This window comes from Tachypleus tridentatus, chromosome 10 (assembly GCF_004210375.1).
Source record: "Tachypleus tridentatus isolate NWPU-2018 chromosome 10, ASM421037v1, whole genome shotgun sequence".
NCBI classification, from domain to species: domain Eukaryota; kingdom Metazoa; phylum Arthropoda; class Merostomata; order Xiphosura; family Limulidae; genus Tachypleus; species Tachypleus tridentatus.
In genome coordinates this window covers 121,599,054-121,622,496 of record NC_134834.1, presented here as the reverse complement: position 1 = coordinate 121,622,496, position 23,443 = coordinate 121,599,054, and the positions used below count along the sequence as shown (strand labels likewise).

The window sequence follows — 23,443 nt, the reverse complement described above, 5'->3', positions numbered from 1 at the left end:
ACCAACTTACCTATATCTCCAGCGGTCAGTCATGTTACACTGACTCGAAATTTTTGTTAAAAACAACAACAAAAGAAAATCAATAAAACTTGGGAAAATCATAAAGGTTTAAAGTTATATGGGGTTGGGGCGATTTTACCCAGCAGACCTGGCGAGTTCAGGTAAAGTGCAAAAGTCCTCTTCGACAACGAAAATCGATTTCAGATCAATTAATAATGATGTGATTTAAATTATTGTCGATTTTGCTGTGACTTTACATCACATCTATTACCGAGATTTGAATTAAGCTTAAAACACTTTTATAAACATCCCATGAAAAACTATTAATTGCATATAAAGTGACCTGAAACTGGTAACAGACCTCGGGGTTTCGCATATAATTCATTAATACCAAAATAAAGGAGCAAGTCCGAGATAACGTATTCTTATTTTCAACTGTTGTTAAGAGGTTAATCTGAAGATGATCTAAGAAGGTTGAAACGTTTTAAAACCTTCACCAGCCGTCAATCTGTAATCTAATTCTTCTAGATCGCAGAATCAATTAGAAACAAACTTTGTAGGATGATAGTTTGAAACAAGAGGTTAATTGGGATTCATACTTCCATTCCTATTATGCTATTATCGAGCATTTATCATCTTTGACGTAGCTTAACGCAAACGATATTCATAGATGGCGCCACAACCTCACACACACACACACACACACAAAAGATTTCTCTGATACAACTTGCACACACCAGCGGGTAGGGAGCACAATTGTCTTTATACATCAAAGACTGTACTAGTAGTCTCTATAGGGAAATGCAACAAAAAACAAATGGCCGCTACTACTCCAATAACACACAAACTCAGATGAAACTCCACTCCTCCAGCCACCGTAAGGCTGATATGAACAGAAGTTTTTTAGTTATACCAGCTTCCTACTTCAACCTGTAAGACACTCCCGTGGCCAATGGACGTTAATTTCTACATGAACTATTGTGGAAGGACATTAAGAGTGAGGTGTTCAAAGAGGGTAACAAAAACATACCCACCACTATACTATGACCGCTATTCCTTCTCACAAAGTCACCTGGACCATTACACAGTGTATACCAAGATATGCATGAAGATTATGGTGAGGTAATAATGAATTATGTTTTAAATACATTGTGTAAACATTATTATCTCCCATTATTTACCATAACATCCACACCCACATTTTGAGTTCATAATCATGACAAAAGACGGGTACCCCAGTTTTGTACCTAGGGGATACACAAGCAGAACCAAAACCTCCAATCCACGACGTGCATTTGTACCACCTGACAGACTCGCTCCTGGGACCAGTATGTCTTGTCTTGTTAATATTACAAGCAACTGTGAAGAATAGTTCCAATTACAAGGATGGGTGCAACAAGATGTGTCACGCGGGTGTTCGTCAGGAAATGTGTTGACCTTTGTTCACATACTTCTGTCTTAACTTATTTATGACAGAATTTGTGTTACAAGATATACTTTTAGTCGGTTCTGTTTTCTCTTTTGGTGTGAAATGTTTGCGAAATACTGCGATGTTTTCCAACGTATTTACTTGTCTTAAGAGAGGCTCACTTTAGTCTGACTTCTACTACCAAACCTCCTGCTAGCTATTGATGTTTGGATGAAACATTCGAATGATTTCAGCGTATGTTAGCAGTTCAGGTGTTACTTACTAATTATGACTGTGTTGACCAGAAGCCAACTTTGTGAACACATTTCATCATCTGGTCTCTGTATCTCCCGTCTCTTAAGTAAAACGGTTGTTATAATGACCAACTGATTATTTACTTGACGGACACGAGAGAGATGGGAAAAGAACAGTTGTACTGGACAACTGAAGTTATCTGGATGCTAACACTTTTTAGGAGTTATTTTTCTGCAGAAGATTACGTTCATTCAAAGCTTCTTTCCAGCAGGCCCGGCATGGCCAAGCGTGTTAAGGCGTGCGACTCGTAATCTGAGGGTCGCAGGTTTGCATCCCCGTCGCGCCAAACATGCTCGCCCTTTCAGCCGTGGGAGCGTTATAATGTGATGGTCAATCCCACTATTCGTTGGTAAAAGAGTAGCCCAAGAGTTGGCGGTGGGTGGTGATGACTAGCTGCCTTCCCTCTAGTCTTACACTGCTAAATTAGGGACGGCTAGCACAGATAGCCCTCGAGTAGCTTTGTGCGAAATTTGAAAAAACAAAAAACAAACATCTTTCCAGCAGAATTGCAGATTTAGTACAATTTTTCTCCATATTAACACCACAGGAGCCTGTATTATCGTTATGAAGGGATAATAAAACATACATCCTTCAGAGTAAAGTACATTAGAAGAAAACTCAAACTTGATGATAAACAGTAAAACTGCTTATATTTGATATATAACCACCGTCCTACAGTGTTTCCCAACCTTTTCGCCGCAGCGCCACCTTCAGCAAACAATGCTCATACCCCCTTCTTCGTATACTCTTGTCATCGATATTCATGTCTTATACGGAAATTCGGGTATGAACAACCACCATCACCACCACCACCACCAGTAGCTATTTCAGGGGAAGATTAACATAAATAATACATAGGGGTCAGGGTATTCCGAACTTACCCCGAATCCTTTCAGGACGATGTCCACCAAGGTACTTTATTGATATATTTGGAAATAAATACATTTTATCTTTATTCAATGTTCCACAAGTGAACACTCAAGCACGTATTTCACAACTTACATTGATTATAGCACTCGTCAAGAACACTTACGCAACATACCCCACCATGTGGGTTTCTTAGAAAGGCGTAAAGAAGCCTTACTTATTTTTAACATAGATTGATCAAAGGTTGTCTTCTTCATGTACTGAGTAGTGATCTAATTCACACAGTAGGATGTGTGAGTGTTTGTTATGACAGACACAATAACAAGTCACTATAATCTTTAAGTTATCTTCTTCATAATTCGCAATCCATATTAAAGGATTCACTGTCACTCTTATAAAGCATCCACAGGGAGATATTTTACGTTATGACACAGATTCGAACCCGAGACTCGCTAGCTCCGGAACACAGAACTCTGCCTCAGGACTAATACATGCCTGTATTCGAACCCGAGACTCGCTAGCTCCGGAACACAGAACTCTGCCTCAGGACTAATACATGCCTGTATTCGAACCCGAGACTCGCTAGCTCCGGAACACAGAACTCTGCCTCAGGACTAATACATGCCTGTATTCGAACCCGAGACTCGCTAGCTCCGGAATACAGAACTCTGCCTCAGGACTAATACATGCCTTTTCAGAGGTTATTCCTTTTTAGATACTTTAACGTCACAAAATTATGGATTGTTTGTTTATAAAAGGTTTTAAATACATAAACACTAAGGTGGTTCTCTCTAAAAGTCTACAGTAGTTAGAAAGCAGAATAAAAACCACGATAATAATAAATGTTGTTGTGAAACATCTGAAAACGATACGTGTATACTTACGACATGTCTTCGAGCAGGAAAGATGCAGTGTGATGTTAAACGCTGAGCTACACGATGGGCTAGCCGTATTCTGCCCTTCCGGGTGTATCGATAGTTGAGTTTTAGTGTTATTAGCTCCGAGTTACAGCTGGGTAATAATGAGAAATGATAGAGACAAGAAAGATCTAAAACGTCTTCACCTCAATACCAGCTCGAACCATTAACTTTCATATTTATAAAATATTTTTTCGTCTTAATCGAAAACAACAACGCTGTCTTTCCCTTGATCTATACATAATGTTTACCACACAACTACCTGAAGATAGGGGCTACAAATAATTGATTAGGTTGCAATAGCCACGAAGGATACACCCGTTACATGGGGTATCTACCCCCGGAATCACACGTAGTCATCGCTTTCGATTTCCTGTTCAGGTGTATTATTACGTCACGCCCCACTTAATTTAGTTCTCTACGATTACAAACCGAAAAACGCGCGCAGGTTGAGCGTGAGTTACTGAAACACGACATTTAACACGAATAACACGCTTCAATAACAGCAGTAGTTTTAAATAAAACTAGAGGTAAAAATATTCCTCCATTCACTTCTTGGCTTCCTAAGAGATGCAAGACAAGTGTTCTACTTAAATCACGTGCTAGTCATGTGACGTGTTTTACTTAAATCACGTGCTAGTCATGCTCTATATATCCCTGTCAAATGGCACCAACTTCTCTAAACGTTATCCACGAATGACCACGCTGATGGTCGACGACATAGTAAGCCAGACTACGATAATGTTGGTTACAGTGGTCAGAACGACATTGATGGTCAACTCTCCGACTTTATGACTGAAGGTCGTTCCACGTTCGAACTATGACCAGAATCATCCTAAAAGTCAATATAATTTTCTTCTCCTATAAATAGTTTTTAACAAACTCAAGTGGCTGTTTAACTTCGTTTCATATTTTACAAAAGGTACTTGAATATTAATATTCCAAGTTCGACATCTGGACAACACGCTCCGGAAATTTAAAAGTGTATACACATGCTACATCAATTTAACTAGATTTATATAAAATTTTATAGATGTTTTTAATACGTCATCCAACTTCTTGTTTGATGGTCATGCGCAGTTGATTAGTGTCAGATTCTTTCAACTGCCGCTGTTTAAACACACACACACACACACTTTAAACTTGTTAAACAACAGCTATTAGATAACTACTTTCACTGTATGTTGTGGTGTGGTTTTCATACTGCTGTAGGTTGTGTTTTTAATACTCTAGCTTGGATATTTTGTACTATTCGCCAGAGGGAGCTGAGCTAAGGCTAACGTTGTGATAATATTTTGGTGCCTAGAAAGTTTGTGTGTTAATATTTGACGTGACGTTTCGAGGTTTCTGGTAATGGACGATTATGTATTACAAAAAATGTGATTAATTAGTCGGTAAATCAGTTCAATGTACGTTATACACACGAGAATAATGTTACTGTTTAATTTTGATTATGAGTTAGGCCTATGCTCGGTGAGCTAGTTAGTAAAACGAATGATAAAATAAATAATTTTTCTTTTTAATCAAGTGGCCTGAAAAAATATTATCTTTACCAAATAATCCGCTCAACTATAACAAACTGGAATTATCTGTATTATTCAGTCACAAATATGTATATACAGATCATGATACACCTCTGTATACAGACACACACACTTCCTTTTTATTTGAAAATAAACAGACAGAAGCTAAAATACTGTCTGTCACAGTGATATCTACTTCGAGTACAGAGAACTGCTATGCACGTGATCTACCAGTGATAAGAAAACTATTAAATAAAAAGCAAGCAAGTTAAGTGATCGTTTAGCGGACAACAATTGTTACCAGGAGCGTGAAACGTGATCCTCGTGTTCACGGGCACCATATAAAAAAAACAACCACACTTCAGACCGAACTTCACCTCTGGGAGGTTACACTAACATTAAGTATAAAAGTTAATTTACTATTCATAGGTTAATAGAAAAACAGCTGTTGATTTTGCAGGCCTCATATTCAATCTTAATAAAATGAAATGTAACAAAACACAATCACTGTAAGATGAAGTGGGATTAATTTGTATCTATTTCCTTAGTTGTATTGAAAACAAATTACTCGTGCCTTACAGGCTCACATTGAGGTACAGATAATACGATGGAAAGTAAACTTCAGTAACAAATAAATAACTACTGAACAATGACGTAATACGATGGCTCACCAAATTAAACCCACCTGTCAACCCGATATATACTACTCCAAAACCACGACAAACAGAACTGGTTACAACTAAGATACAATAAAAAACATATACTCCACATAAAGAAGCCACGATAATTTGTACTGGTTATAACTGTAACGAGTTTACTCATGTATGTTTATTTTAATGTCGATGTTTGTTTTAGTCAAATATAAATTTAGAAGTCTACGTAACGTATATTGTTAAATGTGTATTGCTAAATTCCCGCCTGTTCTCTAAATCTGTAAAAGATTCTCGAGAGTAAGAATCAACAATGTACAAGGTATGTAAAACACAAATGATTGTCAGTAATGTTGCCAACTGAGCTTCCTTAAACCTTGCCTTAAAGTTTATAAATCGCAACACTTTGCTGTACTAAGTACACTATAAACCTCGGAAGCTATAATTGTGATAAACGCTTATTAATCGGAAAATTACAGAAATCAGGAACATTCACATATATCGAACATTACAAGCTGTTCAACTTCAAAGAATTAACTTCAGTTGTTAATATTTTCACTCAGACATTAAAAATCTTCATCAGTAAAAAACTTACACGTGCTCGGTGAACAGCTAACTAGCTTTCCCGTAGAAAAATAGTTTACCTGTGTATCAACAAATAGCGCCGTGCGAACCGTCGATTAAAGATTTAGTTCCAGGCGAAACAGAAGATTGGTTGGTTGGTTGGTTGGTTTGGTTGGTTAGTTTGGTGTTTTATGGCACAAAGCAGCTCGGCTATCTGCGCCAAACATTAAGCAAAAGTTAATATTAAAGTAAATTCAGTAAAATTCATAAAAGAAAATTAAGGTAAAACAAAACAAAGTTTTAAAAAAACAAATAGCATTAAAACCAATGTTTACATCTAGTCTACAAAGTTAAGAGAAAAACTACAGTAATACAAGTTGTAGAGGACTTTCTGTAGCATAACTGTAATTATAATAACTCGCCAGAAAGACTAACAGGTAAGTACAAAAACCACTGTCAGTCATCTGAAGTTTGTCTTTCCAGTCCTGGTTCTGAGTTATTTGACATTATGGCCATTTTCAGAAAGTAAAATAATAAAAGTTTTAAAAGACTTGTAGGAAAATTTTAATAACAACTCGTCAGGATAACTAATGGGTAGTTTAAACAGCAGTGTTAGTAACCTAAAGTTGGCCTTTCTAGTCCTAGTTTCGAATTATTTGACATTATGGCCAATTTCTAATTACAAATCAAACTAGATGTACTTTGATTCATAAAAGGGAATCACATTAAAAAAGGTCTAATGTATAAATTAAAATTTAAATAGCATTAAAAACGGCCTTCAAAAAAACTAAAAAAACATTACCAAGGTGGACAGTGTCACAATCACTAATAACACTGTCTAACATTACGGATAAACCTTGGGACAGAACATGTTAAAAATGGTGTAGTCGTACAGAGTCATAACGACAGCAAGGCAGAAGAATGTGACTCATTGTGACCTTGAATGTTACACAGATAACACATTGGTTCATCAGTCCCAAATAAAAGAAAACCATGAGTTAAACTGTGACCAATGCGTAGTCTACTTAGAACAACTTCCTCTTTCTGATCCTTACGGAAGTAAGACAGCCAAGTCCAACAGAGGGTTTTATTTGGAAAAGCTTGTTTTGACGTTGCTCACTCCAAGTCGTCTGCGAGCTTATTCCTGAGAATACCAACATGGCCCGGTACCCAGAAAAAAACTGGATAGAAGTAGATGTTAAAGAGAAATGGGCAAGTCAGTTTTAAATATCAGGAAGAACAGGGTGTGAACTAAAGTGAAGCAAATCCAAGTCCAGTAGAGAGCTAAGCGAGTCAGTATAAATAGTGCAGTTTGAGTACTGCTTAGCTTTTATGTAATCCAGGGTAAAACAAATGGCATACAGTTCAGCAGTGAACACAGAATCTGATTCTGTGCATAACCACCGAACCACAACAAATCACAGCAGAGTCCACACAGTTACCTGATTTCGAACCATCTGTATAAATAGGAATGAATGGATGGTTCAAAAGATGTTCAGCAAAAAACATACAGTATTTCCAATCGGGAGTGTCTGCTTTTCTCAGATGACTTAAAAGATAGGTCCATTTAGGGACTGTAATAAGCCATGGTGAGGTGGGTTCACCAGTGGAAACAGCAATGTTATCCAAGGATAGACCCAATTCATCCAACTGCACCTGGAAGGCCAAAAGGAACAATGGCAGACCATCTGTTCTGAAACGTATGGCTCACCAAGGAAGGGAAACACAACCCCAGGTAGGATGCTTTGGTAAGGAACAAAGTTTTGACGCATATGGTAAAGACAGTTAAAAACGGCAGAGATGCAAAGAAGGGACTATGTATAAGGTATGGACTGGGGAAGTGCAGAGCCAAAGTCCTTGATGATGAATGGGGTTAAGCATCCTTAAGGCCGAGGTCCTTGCAAAGCCATAGACCAGTGATCCATACTCGAGTTTCGATTGAATAAGAACACCGATACACTCCCCAAGTGGTGGAACAGAGGGCACGGAGGATGTTCAGTACTCTTGTACATTTGATCCGTAGCTTCTTGATGCATGGTATGAAGGTTAGCTTACGGTCAAAGGTAAGCTCCAAGAACTTTGTCTCAGAGACCACAGGCAGCACAACTTCACCGATACGGAGTTCAGGATCAGGGTGAATACCCCATTGGCAGCAAAAGTGCATGCAAATGGTTTTAGAGGGTGCGCGAGAAGAGATTGTTTTATTCGAGGAACCAGTCAAGGCGAGCATTAACCATCCTCTCTAAGGTCTTACAAAGACAGCTCATCAAAGCAATTGGACGGTAGTTTGAAGGAATTCTTCCCAGGCTTAGAGAAAAGTAGGACAATAGCCTGGCAATAGACATCGGGAAAAACATTCTCGGGCCAGATCCGGTTAAAAACAACCAGAAGGATATCAAGAGAAGCAGGAGACAGATAGCGCAGCATCTCATATTGTACATCATCAGGTCCAACTGAAGTACTGCCAGACCAATGAAAGGTCACTTTCAGTTCCATCAGTGTAAAGGGACGATTATAGTCACAGAGACAATCAGCTCAAAAGTAAAGAGGTGATCCCTCTGACCGAGTCTTGATGGCTAAGAAGATGGTAGAAGAAGCACAAGTGCCAGATACCCATCAAAAGCTTTCATCAAAAGCGATGCTCCGGATATCAGTTACTTCCTGGCCATCAGAGAGTAAGATCGAGAGGGGGACAGAATTGTATTGCCCACTGACCTTTCGAATCTTGTCCCATATGACTTTGGAACTGGTGGTAGAAGAAATGCCAGTTCTGAACTTAATCCAAGATTCCTTCTGGCTTTGACGTCTTAACCTCCGAGCACGTGCATACGCCTGCTGGAAAGCAATGCGGTGCGAGAGTGTGGGATAGTTACGAAAAGTAGCCCAGGCCCGTTTTTGAGCCTTCCGTGCCATGTGACATGCAGGATTCCACCATGGTCGAGGATATCGTGGAAAACGTGTCTAGATTTTAGGAATACACTGAGCAGTTGTCTGTATAATTGCAGGATTGAATTCTGCGAGAGCACTGAACGTGGACCAGTTTGCCTGATCCAGCTTCCACTGGGGCACGCAGGTCGGGTGGCATTGACCACAACCAGTCTCTCTCAAAAATATAGGAAGATGATCAGTACCTTGTGGATTATTGTCAACCTTCCATGAAAAATGGGAGAATAGTAAAGGGGAGCAAACTGAAGATCAATAGCAGTAAAGAACTGACAAGGTGCATAAAAATAAGTAGAAGAACCAGTATTGCAGAGAGAAAGGTTGTGATCAGAGAGCATATGCTATACAGAACAAACTCTCCTATCGCTATCAGCACTTCCCCAGAGGGGATGATGTCCATTCAAGTCCCCCAAAATGAAAAAGGGAGACGGCAACTGTTCAATGAGAGCATCAAGGTTTGATTGATCATATGTCTCTCCAGGCAACAGGTAGAGAGAACAAACAGTGATGGTACAACCCAAGGAAACACGGATGCCTACGTCCTCCAAGGGTGTGTCGAGTGGCAAAGACAGGGTGGGCACATGCTGGTCAACCAACAGTGCCACCCCTCCATGTTCTCATCCATCACACAACCTGTCATTTCTGTACAAAGAAATCGTCGAAATATGACTGCATTGGCAGGTTTCAAAAATGTTTCCTGTAAAGAAAGACATACAGGATGGTAGGAACCAATTAGTGTTTTAATATCCTCCAGATTAGAACGTAAACCTCGACAGTTCCATTGTATCAAGGTGGACATTTTATTTATGTGTAGGCAAATTGGGTGGAGAACCCTTCTGTTTACGACCACGTATTTTTCCTTTATTGTCTTTATTCGAAGGAGGTCTACCGACCATCATGGATCCTGCCAGGGGTCGACTGGGCAGGTCTTTGCTGTTGGAAGAGGATTCCAGTGATTGAGGACGTGAACGAATGATCGTTCTGCATCTTGGGGTGGGAGAGAAGATGTACCCAAGGAAATGCCTGTACCCAGAACCAAAGGAAGTGAACCTTGGGATTTGCTGGAATATATGTAAAGGACAGAGATGAGTGTTGCAGTTGATTCATCAACTTTTTTAACTATGGAGGTCAAAATACTTCATTTAGTTCGAGTACGATTATTTTGGAGGCACAGAAAGATCTGTCTGCACTCCCACTGTAGTAGTGGAACGAATTGCAGCAGCATACGTACGAGATGAAGTTGTGGACAGCAATTTCCGAGCCTCAGGATAATTAATGTTGTGAATCGTTTTCAAACACTGCACCTCTTTTTCTTACAACCATTTAAAGCAAGAAAGAAAGTAGGATGGGTGAGAGTCATTGCAATCAGTCCAATGAGGGTCCGTTTCTGGTTATAACAGATACAATAACAAGTCAGTATACTCTACATAAAAAAAACCACGATAAATATAACTGTTATAACAGTTACCACAACATATAAACAACTATAGATTTGTCCATGTAAGCTGTTGTTGTTTTGAATTAAGCACAAAGCTACACAATGGGCTGTCTGTGCTCTGCCCACCACGGGTATCGAAACCCAGGTTTTAGCGTAGTAAGTCGGCGAACATACCGCTGAGCCACTGGAGGGCTGCCATGTAAGCAAAACTTTGCATAACCTGACGATTTGGGTGCCTGACTTGGGATATTATCCTCTTGACAAATACGTTCGTTCTTTTTAGATAATATGAAGGGAGACGTAAAATGTGATGGATAATCCCATTATTCGTTGGTAAAGATAAGTCTAAGAGTTAGCGGTTGGTGATGCTGACGTTGGGTAGTACAGGTGAACGCGTCTCTTTAAACGTTAGTTAGTACAGGTGAACGCGTCTCTTTAAACGTTAGTTAGTACAGGTGAACGCGTCTCTTTAAATGTTAGTTAGTACAGGTGAACGCGTCTCTTTAAATGTTAGTTAGTACAGGTGAACGCGTCTCTCTAAACGTTAGTTAGTACAGGTGAACTTGTCTCTTTAAACGTGGGTTAATGTAGGTAAACTTGCCCGATAAAAAAAAAAAAAAGTTAATGAAGCGAGATCCTTATACAAAAAGTTGTAATTATTTTCCAAACTTTAAGCATGAAAATAAAAGATTTTAGTGACGAATAAAATAATGTGTAGAGATACGATTTATTTAACAAAAGAATACTTCAAAACGTAAAGGTTTTTGTTTATTGTTACTACTTACACAACTATCCACTGTTTGATCTATACAACTTAAAAACATCTTGAATCTACGTTATATATTTTAGAACCAGATCCTAGCCAGGTTCGGTATCTCCCTCAGAGACACAATAAAAGTTAAAAATTTGTGTCCAAAAACTTCACTAAAAAAACGAATAATAACCTGTTCAAGATGGGCTCGAGCCAGTTACATGACGTCGTGGTGCACAGTTTATTCCAACTATGGTGGGTATTTATTATGGAAAACACACCTAAAATAAGTAGAACCAGTGAAAAATATAGTCAAGTCCTAAAGTTAATTAGGATGTATTTACTATAGTTCTGTCACAATCGTCCACGATCACAGCTGGGCCTACACTTGGTGTCTGACTAAAACCAACCAATAACGCTTTAACAAAAACATGTTTTTTAATATACTATCACCATTCATGTTTTAAAAATTCATACATTTCTCTTGCGGATCAAAAGAGTTTGGAATAACGCAACCCTTAATCTGCCTAAAATTATTCATTGTTTTCGACATCTCCGTATGCCTCAAATGTGGTTGTCAAACAAATATTTGCATAATTTACGTACTGAACGTTATCTGAACTTCATGTAATTTACCACGCCATCTGGTGACAGTTTAAATTCCAATGGCGTTGGCTCTTGGAGTTTACCTGAAAAAATAATAGTAGGTTATTTTTAACATTATTCGGAAAATACATTTATGATCCCCGTGATTCTGGGATGAAATAAATAGACAAATGTTAATATACTATCAGCTACGGATGTCACCCAGAAACTTATAACAGCAGATAATAAAGAAAGTTCATTTTTCTTCCATCAATAACTTATGGTCGTACTTACTTTCGTGTAAAAACTGTCAAAATACGTGATATTAAATTGTACAGTTCATTTTTCTGTCTACTTCGTTTAAATGGAACATAGCGACACTATGGTTAGAGATTTCTCTGTGTTAAAGAAAAGCGTTGTAAACATGAAATACATAATGCAATGTTATATAAAGCTTGTGTAAAATCATTGTCCAAGCTGGTCACTCATGGCCGCTAATAATATACATGGACTCGCGTTCTTAACCATGTTCTGAGTTCGTTCACTACAACAGGACGCATGCCGGACACAGCTATCAAAGATGTCTGCAGTTAGGCAACAATGACTGGAACGTAGAGACGCGTGCGCAAGGAAAATACGTCTCGACAGACCGCCATGGTTCCTTCTTCACGAACACCTTCACATGACGGAGGATACGACTTGTGAAGTCTGTAATAATAACACAAAGTTTGTATGTTTGTTTCCTGCAACACCAGCACTGGAGAAGACAGATTATGCTTACGTGTTTAATGCCGTCCTGCAGAGAAGACAGATTATGCTTACGTGTTTAATGCCGTCCTGCAGTGAAGACAGATTATGCTTACGTGTTTAATGCCGTCCTGCAGTGAAGACAGATTATGCTTACGTGTTTAATACCGTCCTGCAGAGAAGACAGATTATGCTTACGTGTTTAATGCCGTCCTGCAGAGAAGACAGATTATGCTTACGTGTTTAATGCCGTCCTGTACAGAAGACAGATTATGCTTACGTGTTTAATGCCGTCCTGCAGAGAAGACAGATTATGCATACGTGTTTAATACCGTCCTGCAGAAGACAGATTATGCATACGTGTTTAATGCCGGTTGTAGAGAAGCCAGATTATGCTTGCGTGTTTAATGCCGTCCTGTACAGAAGACAGATTATGCTTGCGTGTTTAATGCCGTCCTGTACAGAAGACAGATTATGCTTGCGTGCTTAATGCCGTCCTGTAGAGAAGACAGATTATGCTTGCGTGCTTAATGCCGTCCTGTAGAGAAGACAGATTATGCTTGCGTGTTTAATGCCGTCCTGTACAGAAGACAGATTATGCTTGCGTGTTTAATGCCGTCCTGTACAGAAGACAGATTATGCTTACGTGTTTAATGCCGTCCTGTACAGAAGACAGATTATGCTTGCGTGTTTAATGCCGTCCTGTACAGAAGACAGATTATGCTTACGTGTTTAATGCCGTCCTGCAGAGAAGACAGATTATGCTTACGTGTTTAATGCCGTCCTGCAGAGAAGACAGATTATGCTTACGTGTTTAATGCCGTCCTGCAGAGAAGACAGATTATGCTTACGTGTTTAATGCCGTCCTGCAGAGAGACAGATTATGCTTACGTGTTTAATGCCGTCCTGCAGAGAAGACAGATTATGCTTACGTGTTTAATGCCGTCCTGCAGAAGACAGATTATGCTTACGTGTTTAATGCCGTCCTGCAGAAGACAGATTATGCTTACGTGTTTAATGCCGTCCTGCAGAGAAGACAGATTATGCTTACGTGTTTAATGCCGTCCTGCAGAGAAGACAGATTATGCTTACGTGTTTAATGCCGTCCTGCAGAGAAGACAGATTATGCTTACGTGTTTAATGCCGTCCTGCAGAAGACAGATTATGCTTACGTGTTTAATGCCGTCCTGCAGAGAAGACAGATTATGCTTACGTGTTTAATGCCGTCCTGCAGAGAAGACAGATTATGCTTACGTGTTTAATGCCGTCCTGCAGAGAAGACAGATTATGCTTACGTGTTTAATGCCGTCCTGCAGAGAAGACAGATTATGCTTACGTGTTTAATGCCGTCCTGCAGAGAAGACAGATTATGCTTACGTGTTTAATGCCGTCCTGCAGAGAAGACAGATTATGCTTACGTGTTTAATGCCGTCCTGCAGAAGACAGATTATGCTTACGTGTTTAATGCCGTCCTGCAGAGAAGACAGATTATGCTTACGTGTTTAATGCCGTCCTGCAGAGAAGACAGATTATGCTTACGTGTTTAATGCCGTCCTGTACAGAAGACAGATTATGCTTACGTGTTTAATGCCGTCTTGCAGAGAAGACAGATTATGCATACGTGTTTAATACCGTCCTGCAGAGAAGACAGATTATGCATACGTGTTTAATACCGTCCTGCAGAGAAGACAGATTATGCATACGTGTTTAATGCCGGTTGTAGAGAAGCCAGATTATGCTTACGTGTTTAATGCTGTCCTGTACAGAAGACAGATTATGCTTGCGTGTTTAATGCCGTCCTGTACAGAAGACAGATTATGCTTGCGTGTTTAATGCCGTCCTGTAGAGAAGACAGATTATGCTTGCGTGCTTAATGCCGTCCTGTAGAGAAGACAGATTATGCTTGCGTGCTTAATGCCGTCCTGTACAGAAGACAGATTATGCTTGCGTGTTTAATGCCGTCCTGTACAGAAGACAGATTATGCTTGCGTGTTTAATGCCGTCCTGTACAGAAGACAGATTATGCTTGCGTGTTTAATGCCGTCCTGTACAGAAGACAGATTATGCTTGCGTGTTTAATGCCGTCCTGTACAGAAGACAGATTATGCTTACGTGTTTAATGCCGTCCTGTACAGAAGACAGATTATGCTTACGTGTTTAATGCCGTCCTGCAGAGAAGACAGATTATGCTTACGTGTTTAATGCCGTCCTGCAGAGAAGACAGATTATGCTTACGTGTTTAATGCCGTCCTGCAGAGAAGACAGATTATGCTTACGTGTTTAATGCCGTCCTGCAGAGAAGACATTATGCTTACGTGTTTAATGCCGTCCTGCAGAGAAGACAGATTATGCTTACGTGTTTAATGCCGTCCTGCAGAGAAGACAGATTATGCTTACGTGTTTAATGCCGTCCTGCAGAGAAGACAGATTATGCTTACGTGTTTAATGCCGTCCTGCAGAGAAGACAGATTATGCTTACGTGTTTAATGCCGTCCTGCAGAGAAGACAGATTATGCTTACGTGTTTAATACCGTCCTGCAGAGAAGACAGATTATGCTTACGTGTTTAATGCCGTCCTGCAGAGAAGACAGATTATGCTTACGTGTTTAATGCCGTCCTGCAGAGAAGACAGATTATGCTTACGTGTTTAATACCGTCCTGCAGAGAAGACAGATTATGCTTACGTGTTTAATACCGTCCTGCAGAGAAGACAGATTATGCTTACGTGTTTAATACCGTCCTGCAGAGAAGACAGATTATGCTTACGTGTTTAATACCGTCCTGCAGAGAAGACAGATTATGCTTACGTGTTTAATACCGTCCTGCAGAGAAGACAGATTATGCTTACGTGTTTAATACCGTCCTGCAGAGAAGACAGATTATGCTTACGTGTTTAATACCGTCCTGCAGAGAGACAGATTATGCTTACGTGTTTAATACCGTCCTGCAGAGAAGACAGATTATGCTTACGTGTTTAATACCGTCCTGCAGAGAGACAGATTATGCTTACGTGTTTAATACCGTCCTGCAGAGAAGACAGATTATGCTTACGTGTTTAATACCGTCCTGCAGAGAAGACAGATTATGCTTACATGTTTAATGCCGTCCTGTACAGAAGACAGATTATGCTTGCAATGTTTAATGCCGTTCTGTACAAAAGACAGATTATGCTTGCAATGTTTAATGCCGTTCTGTACAAAAGACAGATTATGCTTGCAATGTTTAATGCCGTCCTGTACAAAAGACAGATTATTCTTGCAATGTTTAATGCCGTCCTGTACAGAAGACAGATTATTCTTGCAATGTTTAATGCCGTCCTGTACAGAAGACAGATTATTCTTGCAATGTTTAATGCCGTCCTGTACAGAAGACAGATTATTCTTGCAATGTTTAATGCCGTCCTGTACAGAAGACAGATTATGCTTACGTGTTTAATACCGTCCTGTACAGAAGACAGATTATACTAACAAGATAATGTTTAATATCGTATTACGTGGAAGAAAAAATTTATTTAAAGGACAGTTAGTTTCAGCATTTATGATTTTAGGATTTTGTGGTGTTTTAACGTATATACACAATGTGTTCTATAACACTTGGATTGAACAAAGACACTGTTGACAAGCAGTTTGTTGATCTACGCAAAACGCTATGTACTAATTTTTTCCCGCGTTAATTACAAAGTACTCGAGCCAGTCGACACGAAATATTATGACGTATAACGATTTATACATGACGTCATCCTAGTACCCCCGTTTCGAACTTAATCACGCAGTTTCTGTGAAGAAAGTCGTGAAGAAAGTAGCAGACACGACCTCACGTGGTGAACAGTGTGAGAAAAGTTTTGAGAAACACACTTGAAACGCCTCTCATCAACACAAAATCAGTGAATAGAGTAGTTTAAAACACACTAAAAATGGAGTTTAATATTTTGCCTGCTCTATTTCAAGTCGACAGTGACGTAGTAATCCCACATCACTACATATCTTGTGGTGTTTGGTATGAGAGACGAAAAGGAACTTTTATTTCTTAGCCTAAGCCAGACATAAGCAGCAAATATTAAAAACTACAGTAATGGTCTGAAGTGTTAAATAACAACATTTCTTTCATACTAAATCCTACGACATTCACCACGACACAGATGTCAATAATACAAACATTTTACTTAATTGAGAAAATAGCTGTTACATTGTTAAAAGTCCCCAAACACTTGAACATCAGTATTTGTGACAGTAAGTACACTCACGGAGGAGATCGCACATTTTCAGTTCGGCCTAAATTAATCATTGTACATTTCTGGGTCAGCCTAAATTCAGAGAATTGTCAAGCATTACACATAATTTAAGTCGACCTAGGTTTAGTGAATTATCAAAAGTTATTTGTTTGTTGAATTTCGCGCAAAGCTACAAAAGGGCTATATGCCTTAGACGTCCCCAATTTAGCAGTGTAATACTAGAGAAAAGGCAGCTAGTCATCACCATCCACCGCTAACTCTAAGGTTACTCTTTCACCAACGAATAGTGAGATTGATCGTTACTTTATAAGCCCCCACGGCTAAAAGGGGCGAACATGTTTGGTGTGACGAGGATTCGAAACCGTGACCCTCGGATTACAAGTCGAGTGCCACATGACCATATCGGACCTATTATCAAAAGTTTCACACCATTTGAACTGGCCTAAGTCTAGTGAATTATAAAGCGCTACACATCATGTGAGCTGGCCTAAGTCTAGTGAATTATAAAGCGCTACACATCATGTGAGCTGGCCTAAGTCTAGTGAATTATAAAGCGCTACACATCATGTGAGCTGGCCTAAGTCTAGTGAATTATAAAGCGCTACACATCATGTGAGCTGGCCTAAGTCTAGTGAATTATAAAGCGCTACACACCATTTGAAGTGGCCTAAGTCTAGTGAATTATAAAGCGCTACACACCATTTGAACTGGCCTAAGTCTAGTGAATTATAAAGCGCTACACATCATGTGAGTTGGCCTAAGTCTAGTGAATTATAAAGCGCTACACATCATGTGAGCTGGCCTAAGTCTAGTGAATTATAAAGCGCTACACATCATGTGAGCTGGCCTAAGTCTAGTGAATTATAAAGCGCTACACACCATTTGAAGTGGCCTAAGTCTAGTGAATTATAAAGCGTTACACATCATGTGAGCTGGCCTAAGTCTAGTGAATTATAAAGCGCTACACATCATGTGAGCTGGCCTAAGTCTAGTGAATTATAAAGCGCTACACACCATTTGAACTGGCCTAAGTCTAGTGAATTATAAAGCGCTACACATCATGTGAGCTGGCCTAAGTCTAGTGAATTATAAAGCGTTACACACCATGTGAGCTGGCCTAAGTCTAGTAAATTATAAAGCGTTACACATCATGTGAGCTGGCATAAGTCTAGTAAATTATAAAGCGTTACACATCATGTGAGCTGGCATAAGTCTAGTAAATTATAAAGCGTTACACATCATGTGAGCTGGCATAAGTCTACTACTAAAACAACACATTCAATTTGCTACACCTGTCAACTTCATCCTCGGAAGGTCTTAGGCCGTACATTACAACTAAATTATAACTTTAAAATACACCAATGAGTTGGTAAACAACGATTTACAAATATATTAAGGTTATGTAGTATTTTGGGGAATTTACTGCATGTTTAAACGGAACATTAATCTGTATTCATTACGTATCCCCCCTTCTGAAAAACACTATGTTGATAAATCGTTGTTTGACAGTATTATTATATAAGTAACGTTGAACCTTGTTGAAAATAAACCCATTTCACAAGTGACTTTTATATTATAAAATTATTCCATTACTGCACAAACACAGTTATTAAGAAGGATATTTGTTAGAGGTTAAATCTCTTTCCTTTCAAGAACACATTTCTCTCCACAGCTTTAGTCATCCATAGTTCAAGAGGTATAATAAATATATTTTGTAAATTCTAACTTACTGGTCAACAGTACATGAAATTCTGCTAATTCCTATTTGTATTAACCAAAAACCCAATCACTCGAAATCTAGGTAGCATACAGTAAAGGAAATCCACTTTATATTTTGTGTTGTTGTTTTAGGACAAAGGTGGACAATGGGCTATCAGTGTTTGTCTACTGCGTGAAATCGAACCCCGGAGTTGAACATAGTTGCTTTGTAAACGTATCACTGAACCACAAGAGAACCCTTTAAATGTAAAAAAACGTGACTGGTTCAAGAACGACGTCAGCAGATTCAGAGATAAGACAAGAACCAACTTGGTGTCACAATTTTTGGTCAATACAGAATTACTAGTAAGAATTGTGTTCGGTGAAACAGCCTTACAGAAGTGCACTTCTCTAGTAAGAATTGTGTTCGGTGAAACAGCCTTACAGAAGTGCACTTCTTATTGCATCATTTCTGACATCATACTTATCAAAATTTAGTAAAAATATCACAGTACACCGTCTCACGTGTCACGAGACAAAACATGCACGTGCCTGGTGAGGACTTCCACCCACTGATAACCAACCATCCAGCTTCTGATAACGATATGACGCTCAACTCGTTAGGTCACACACAGCAATGTTCTAGAAAACACAAGTTCTTTGTTTCGTTGTGTGATAAACCCAAAGACTTGTTTTCGTGTTGTTTTTGTTTGTTTTTTTATTAACCTGTTCTTTCCTTCTATAGACTCGTGTAGACGAAATACCGTATAAACCTTCTAACATAATCCGTGTTGTAGTAATTACGTTAATATCGGTATATAAATCGTGGTCTGAAGTTTACACCATCTCATATCTATAGTTTAAAAAAAATTGAAGTGTGAAAAATAATATACACAAATCAACAGTTAAGTCAAGTTCATTGTTTCACGATTAGTGGAGCAGAACCATATTGTGGTTTTTGTTCAACAGGGAGAGTAGCCATATTGTGGTTTCTGTCCAACAGGGAGAGTAGCCATATTGTGGTTTCTGTCCAAGAGACAGGGCGTGATTTCTGTCGAAGGGTGAAGCATACATGTATCAATTTTATCCAAAAACAAGTAGAGATACATCCACCACTTATCCAACAATAAGAACAGAACCAAGTGTGTGTGTGTGGTAGGTGGGTGGGTGGGTACCCGTCCAATAGTGAGAGTAGAAGCATCCTTCAATTGTCTAACAGCGACAAAACAACCAAGCTAATATTGAGAGTAGAGCCATCCTTAAATTATCTAACTGACAAAAAGAGAATAATCGTATCCCTTGTACAATGAAATAGGAGTAAATTCATACGAATGTTCCATCGTAGAAGCCAGATGAGTGTGCTGGTTGTGATTAGAATAAGTCTCAAAAGACTTGAGATAACAAAGTTCCATTAATGAATGACATGGTGTTTACAAAAATATCCTTTAAATAATCAAGCTACTGCGTGTTTGTACAGTGATATATCTCTACACTGAAAATATTACCACCAGAAACTCTTCAGACCTATTCTTGGAGATAGCCTTTAATAAAACACTTATACTCCGCTAGTGTTTTTAACCGTGATTAACGGGCAGAATTTGGGACCAAAATAAGAGACAAAAAGTGAATTACTGTGTACGCTACATCCTAGAACAAAAAGTGAATTATTGTGGACGCTACATCCTAGAACAAAAAGTGAATTACTGTGTACGCTACATCATAGAACAAAAAGTGAATTATTGTGGACGCTACATCCTAGAACAAAAAGTGAATTATTGTGGACGCTACATCCTAGAACAAAAAGTGAATTATTGTGGACGCTACATCCTAGAACAAAAAGTGAATTACTGTGTACGCTACATCCTAGAACAAAAAGTGAATTATTGTGGACGCTACATCCTAGAACAAAAAGTGAATTATTGTGGACGCTACATCCTATCCCACTGCCCGTAATTCAGTCTATGGTATGACCAATAGCAACTTCTGCTTGACTTTCAAGTATCTGTATCCATTAAAACACAATCTGACATCGAAATACTGTAGGCGAGACGTAAGTTTGATAAAGGTTCTGTTATCCATTAAAACACTACCTGATGTCGAAATGATGTAGGCTAAACGCAAGTTTGAAGGTTAAATTACCCCATGAAATTGTAATCATTCCCGAACTGAATCATAAACAATTACTTCTAGATATGTTATTGACAGAACTTCTTGAGCAATAACAAAATTATCTGAATATAAAACTCATGTTGCAGATAACGAACGACGAAACCTAGTTGTTAAAATGTAAACTAACGATATTACTATTACTACTCATCTATAAAAAGATGGAAAATTATTTGCGATAAAAATGGAATTTAAAATTCAGTGATGTCGAAAAATTATTGCAACTTTTGTTATAAATTTTCACTCCCACACGCACGCACAGGCATGCAATGCTCCGGCCCCGCCTTTTGGAAAGCGACTTATCACTAAAGGTCAAGAAATCCCCACGCACTGGACACTTGTGTTAGCCACAACCAGATTTGTTGACTAACCTGTTAAGGTGGGTTGGAGTTGACGTATAAAAGATACATGACGTAATAGGCACGTGCACTCAAAACTGATAAGCTGCTGAAAAGAAACTTTTGAATAAGAAATAAAAAAACAAGATAAAATTTAATTTTCCCTTCAATGTGTACAGTGGAACAAGACCTAGTGGATATTATCAGAAACAAAACCTAGTGGATATTATCAGAAGTAAAAAGTGTATAATTAAATAATGTGTGTGTTAACTCTTAGTTAATAACAGAAGTATTAGTATATATATTAGGGATAAAACGTTTCTAGCGAACGAAACTTCCATACATATTTAAATCAACACCAGTGGCCATAGAATCATCTGACCAGTCCACTAGAAACTTTTCGATGCGTACACTATGGTTGTTTCTCTATTAAAGTACACGCTGGTGACAAGTTAATTATCTCGGCCACTTGGTTTCAATAATTTAGTTCTTTACGTAAACATGTTTCAGAAAATTTAAGATGTATCTGAAACAATCGTTCTGTGCTCTCAAAAGAACACTAGATGTGTGAATGAAGTTTAATTTCTAAATCTACTTACCGATTCTAAGAATTTATTCTAGAATCCTACAGTTTTTCTGAAACTGTTATATTGTTTTCTCACATAGACGAACATTGTTGTGCGAAATATTAAAAATGTCTGACAAGTAAATAACTCATTGTTATAAGCACACTAGTTATAACTCATTTTTATAAACGCACTAGTTTAGCGGACCTTCGTAACTTATGAGGTCTGATCTGAAATTATCAAATTATTATCTTTCGGGAGAGGAAATCAGTATTTTAAAGAAATATTTGGAATGCTTGTTCTGTATAAAAAAGGTTTATTTATATCTTAGGAGAATATTATCCGGACCTACCTACACATGTCGAAGAGCTTTCCTTGCAATCTAATCAACTCGCTCACGAATTGGATAACACCATATTTAAGTACTCACCTGTTCCATTACAGAATGAACAAAAACAGATGATAGACCGGGTTTTTCTGGACTTATGATGTCATACTTCTTCAAAATCTATTTACAATTATGGATTCATTACGATGTATTTATACAACGACCAAGGGATTCTTTGCAATCCACGAACGACCACTACATTTATCGATCTCTCAACACGGGAAAACCTTACAGAATAAGGTTAACGCACCACTATACACTGGCATAGCGTACGTGCACTAACTGAGCAGCAACGCGGGCAACGCGCCATTGCCTGCGTGCAGTGAACGAGAGTCGTACGCGCACATTCAACAAAATCGTCTCAGCTTTTCATTACTCACCACAAGATCGCTGGAAAGCTCCATTATTGTAAAACAGGGAAGAACGTAATGCAGGGGCGTGGTTATAAATATGATACACATTTCGCTGACCATAAGAAACCGCACGGGTACGTCTCAAGATAGCCCTTGTTTTTTTACATATCAAGAATATCCGATCCATAAAGATACTCCAATATTCATAGCCGTTTATTCAAAGGATACAAATGTTACATAATGGGTCCGGGATTTATTTGGTAAGAGATGTTGATGTTACCCCAAATGTCATAGGTAACGTAGGTTAAGTCATCCGGGAGAACAAACTGGAAGTATCCCACACAAGAACGTTAATGATTCGGGTTTCTCTTGTTTTGTAGAGAGCGCAAATATCAAACCCAGTTGCTAGTTCGGGTGCGGGGGTTCTATAACGAGAAGAAGCGAAATCAAACCCAGTTGCTAGTTCGGGTGCGGGGGTTCTATAACGAGAAGAAGCGAAATCAAACCCAGTTTCTAGTTCGGGTGTGAGGGTTCTATTACAAGAAGAAGCGAAATCAAACCCAGTTGCAAGTTCGGGTGCGGGAGTTCTATAACAAGAAGAAGCGAAATCAAACCCAGTTGCTAATTCGGGTGTGAGGGTTCTATAACAAGAAGAAGCGAAATCAAACCCAGTTGCTAGTTCGGGTGTGAGGGTTCTATAACAAGAAGAAGCGAAATCAAACCCAGTTGCTAGTTCGGGTGTGAGCGTTCTATAACAAGAAGAAGCGAAATCAAACCCAGTTACTAGTTCGGGTGCGGGGGTTCTATAACAAGAAGAAGCGAAATCAAACCCAGTTGCTAGTTCGGGTGTGAGCGTTCTATAACAAGAAGAAGCGAAATCAAACCCAGTTACTAGTTCGGGTGCGGGGGTTCTATAACAAGAAGAAGCGAAATCAAACCCAGTTGCTAGTTCGGGTGTGAGGGTTCTATAACAAAAAGAAGCGAAATCAAACACA

The 23,443-nt window shown here is 38.9% G+C and overlaps 1 protein-coding gene across 4 annotated transcripts in view; it reads right to left on the bottom strand.

Annotated features, from left to right (window-relative positions):
* The window catches only part of LOC143230215 (uncharacterized), a 111,546-nt gene that overhangs the window by 63,120 nt on the left and 24,983 nt on the right, over window positions 1-23,443 (bottom strand). For 2 of the 4 annotated variants that reach the window (XM_076463351.1, XM_076463357.1), the window contains exon 1: window positions 22,138-22,416. The exons of 1 other annotated variant lie outside the window; for it this stretch is intronic. In XM_076463351.1, coding sequence (XP_076319466.1) covers window positions 22,138-22,146 — 9 coding nt within the window. In that variant the 5' untranslated portion in view covers window positions 22,147-22,416. Of the gene's footprint in view, window positions 1-22,059; window positions 22,080-22,137; window positions 22,417-23,443 lie in introns of those variants that run through there. One more of the 4 variants, XM_076463356.1, reaches the window with a different exon arrangement.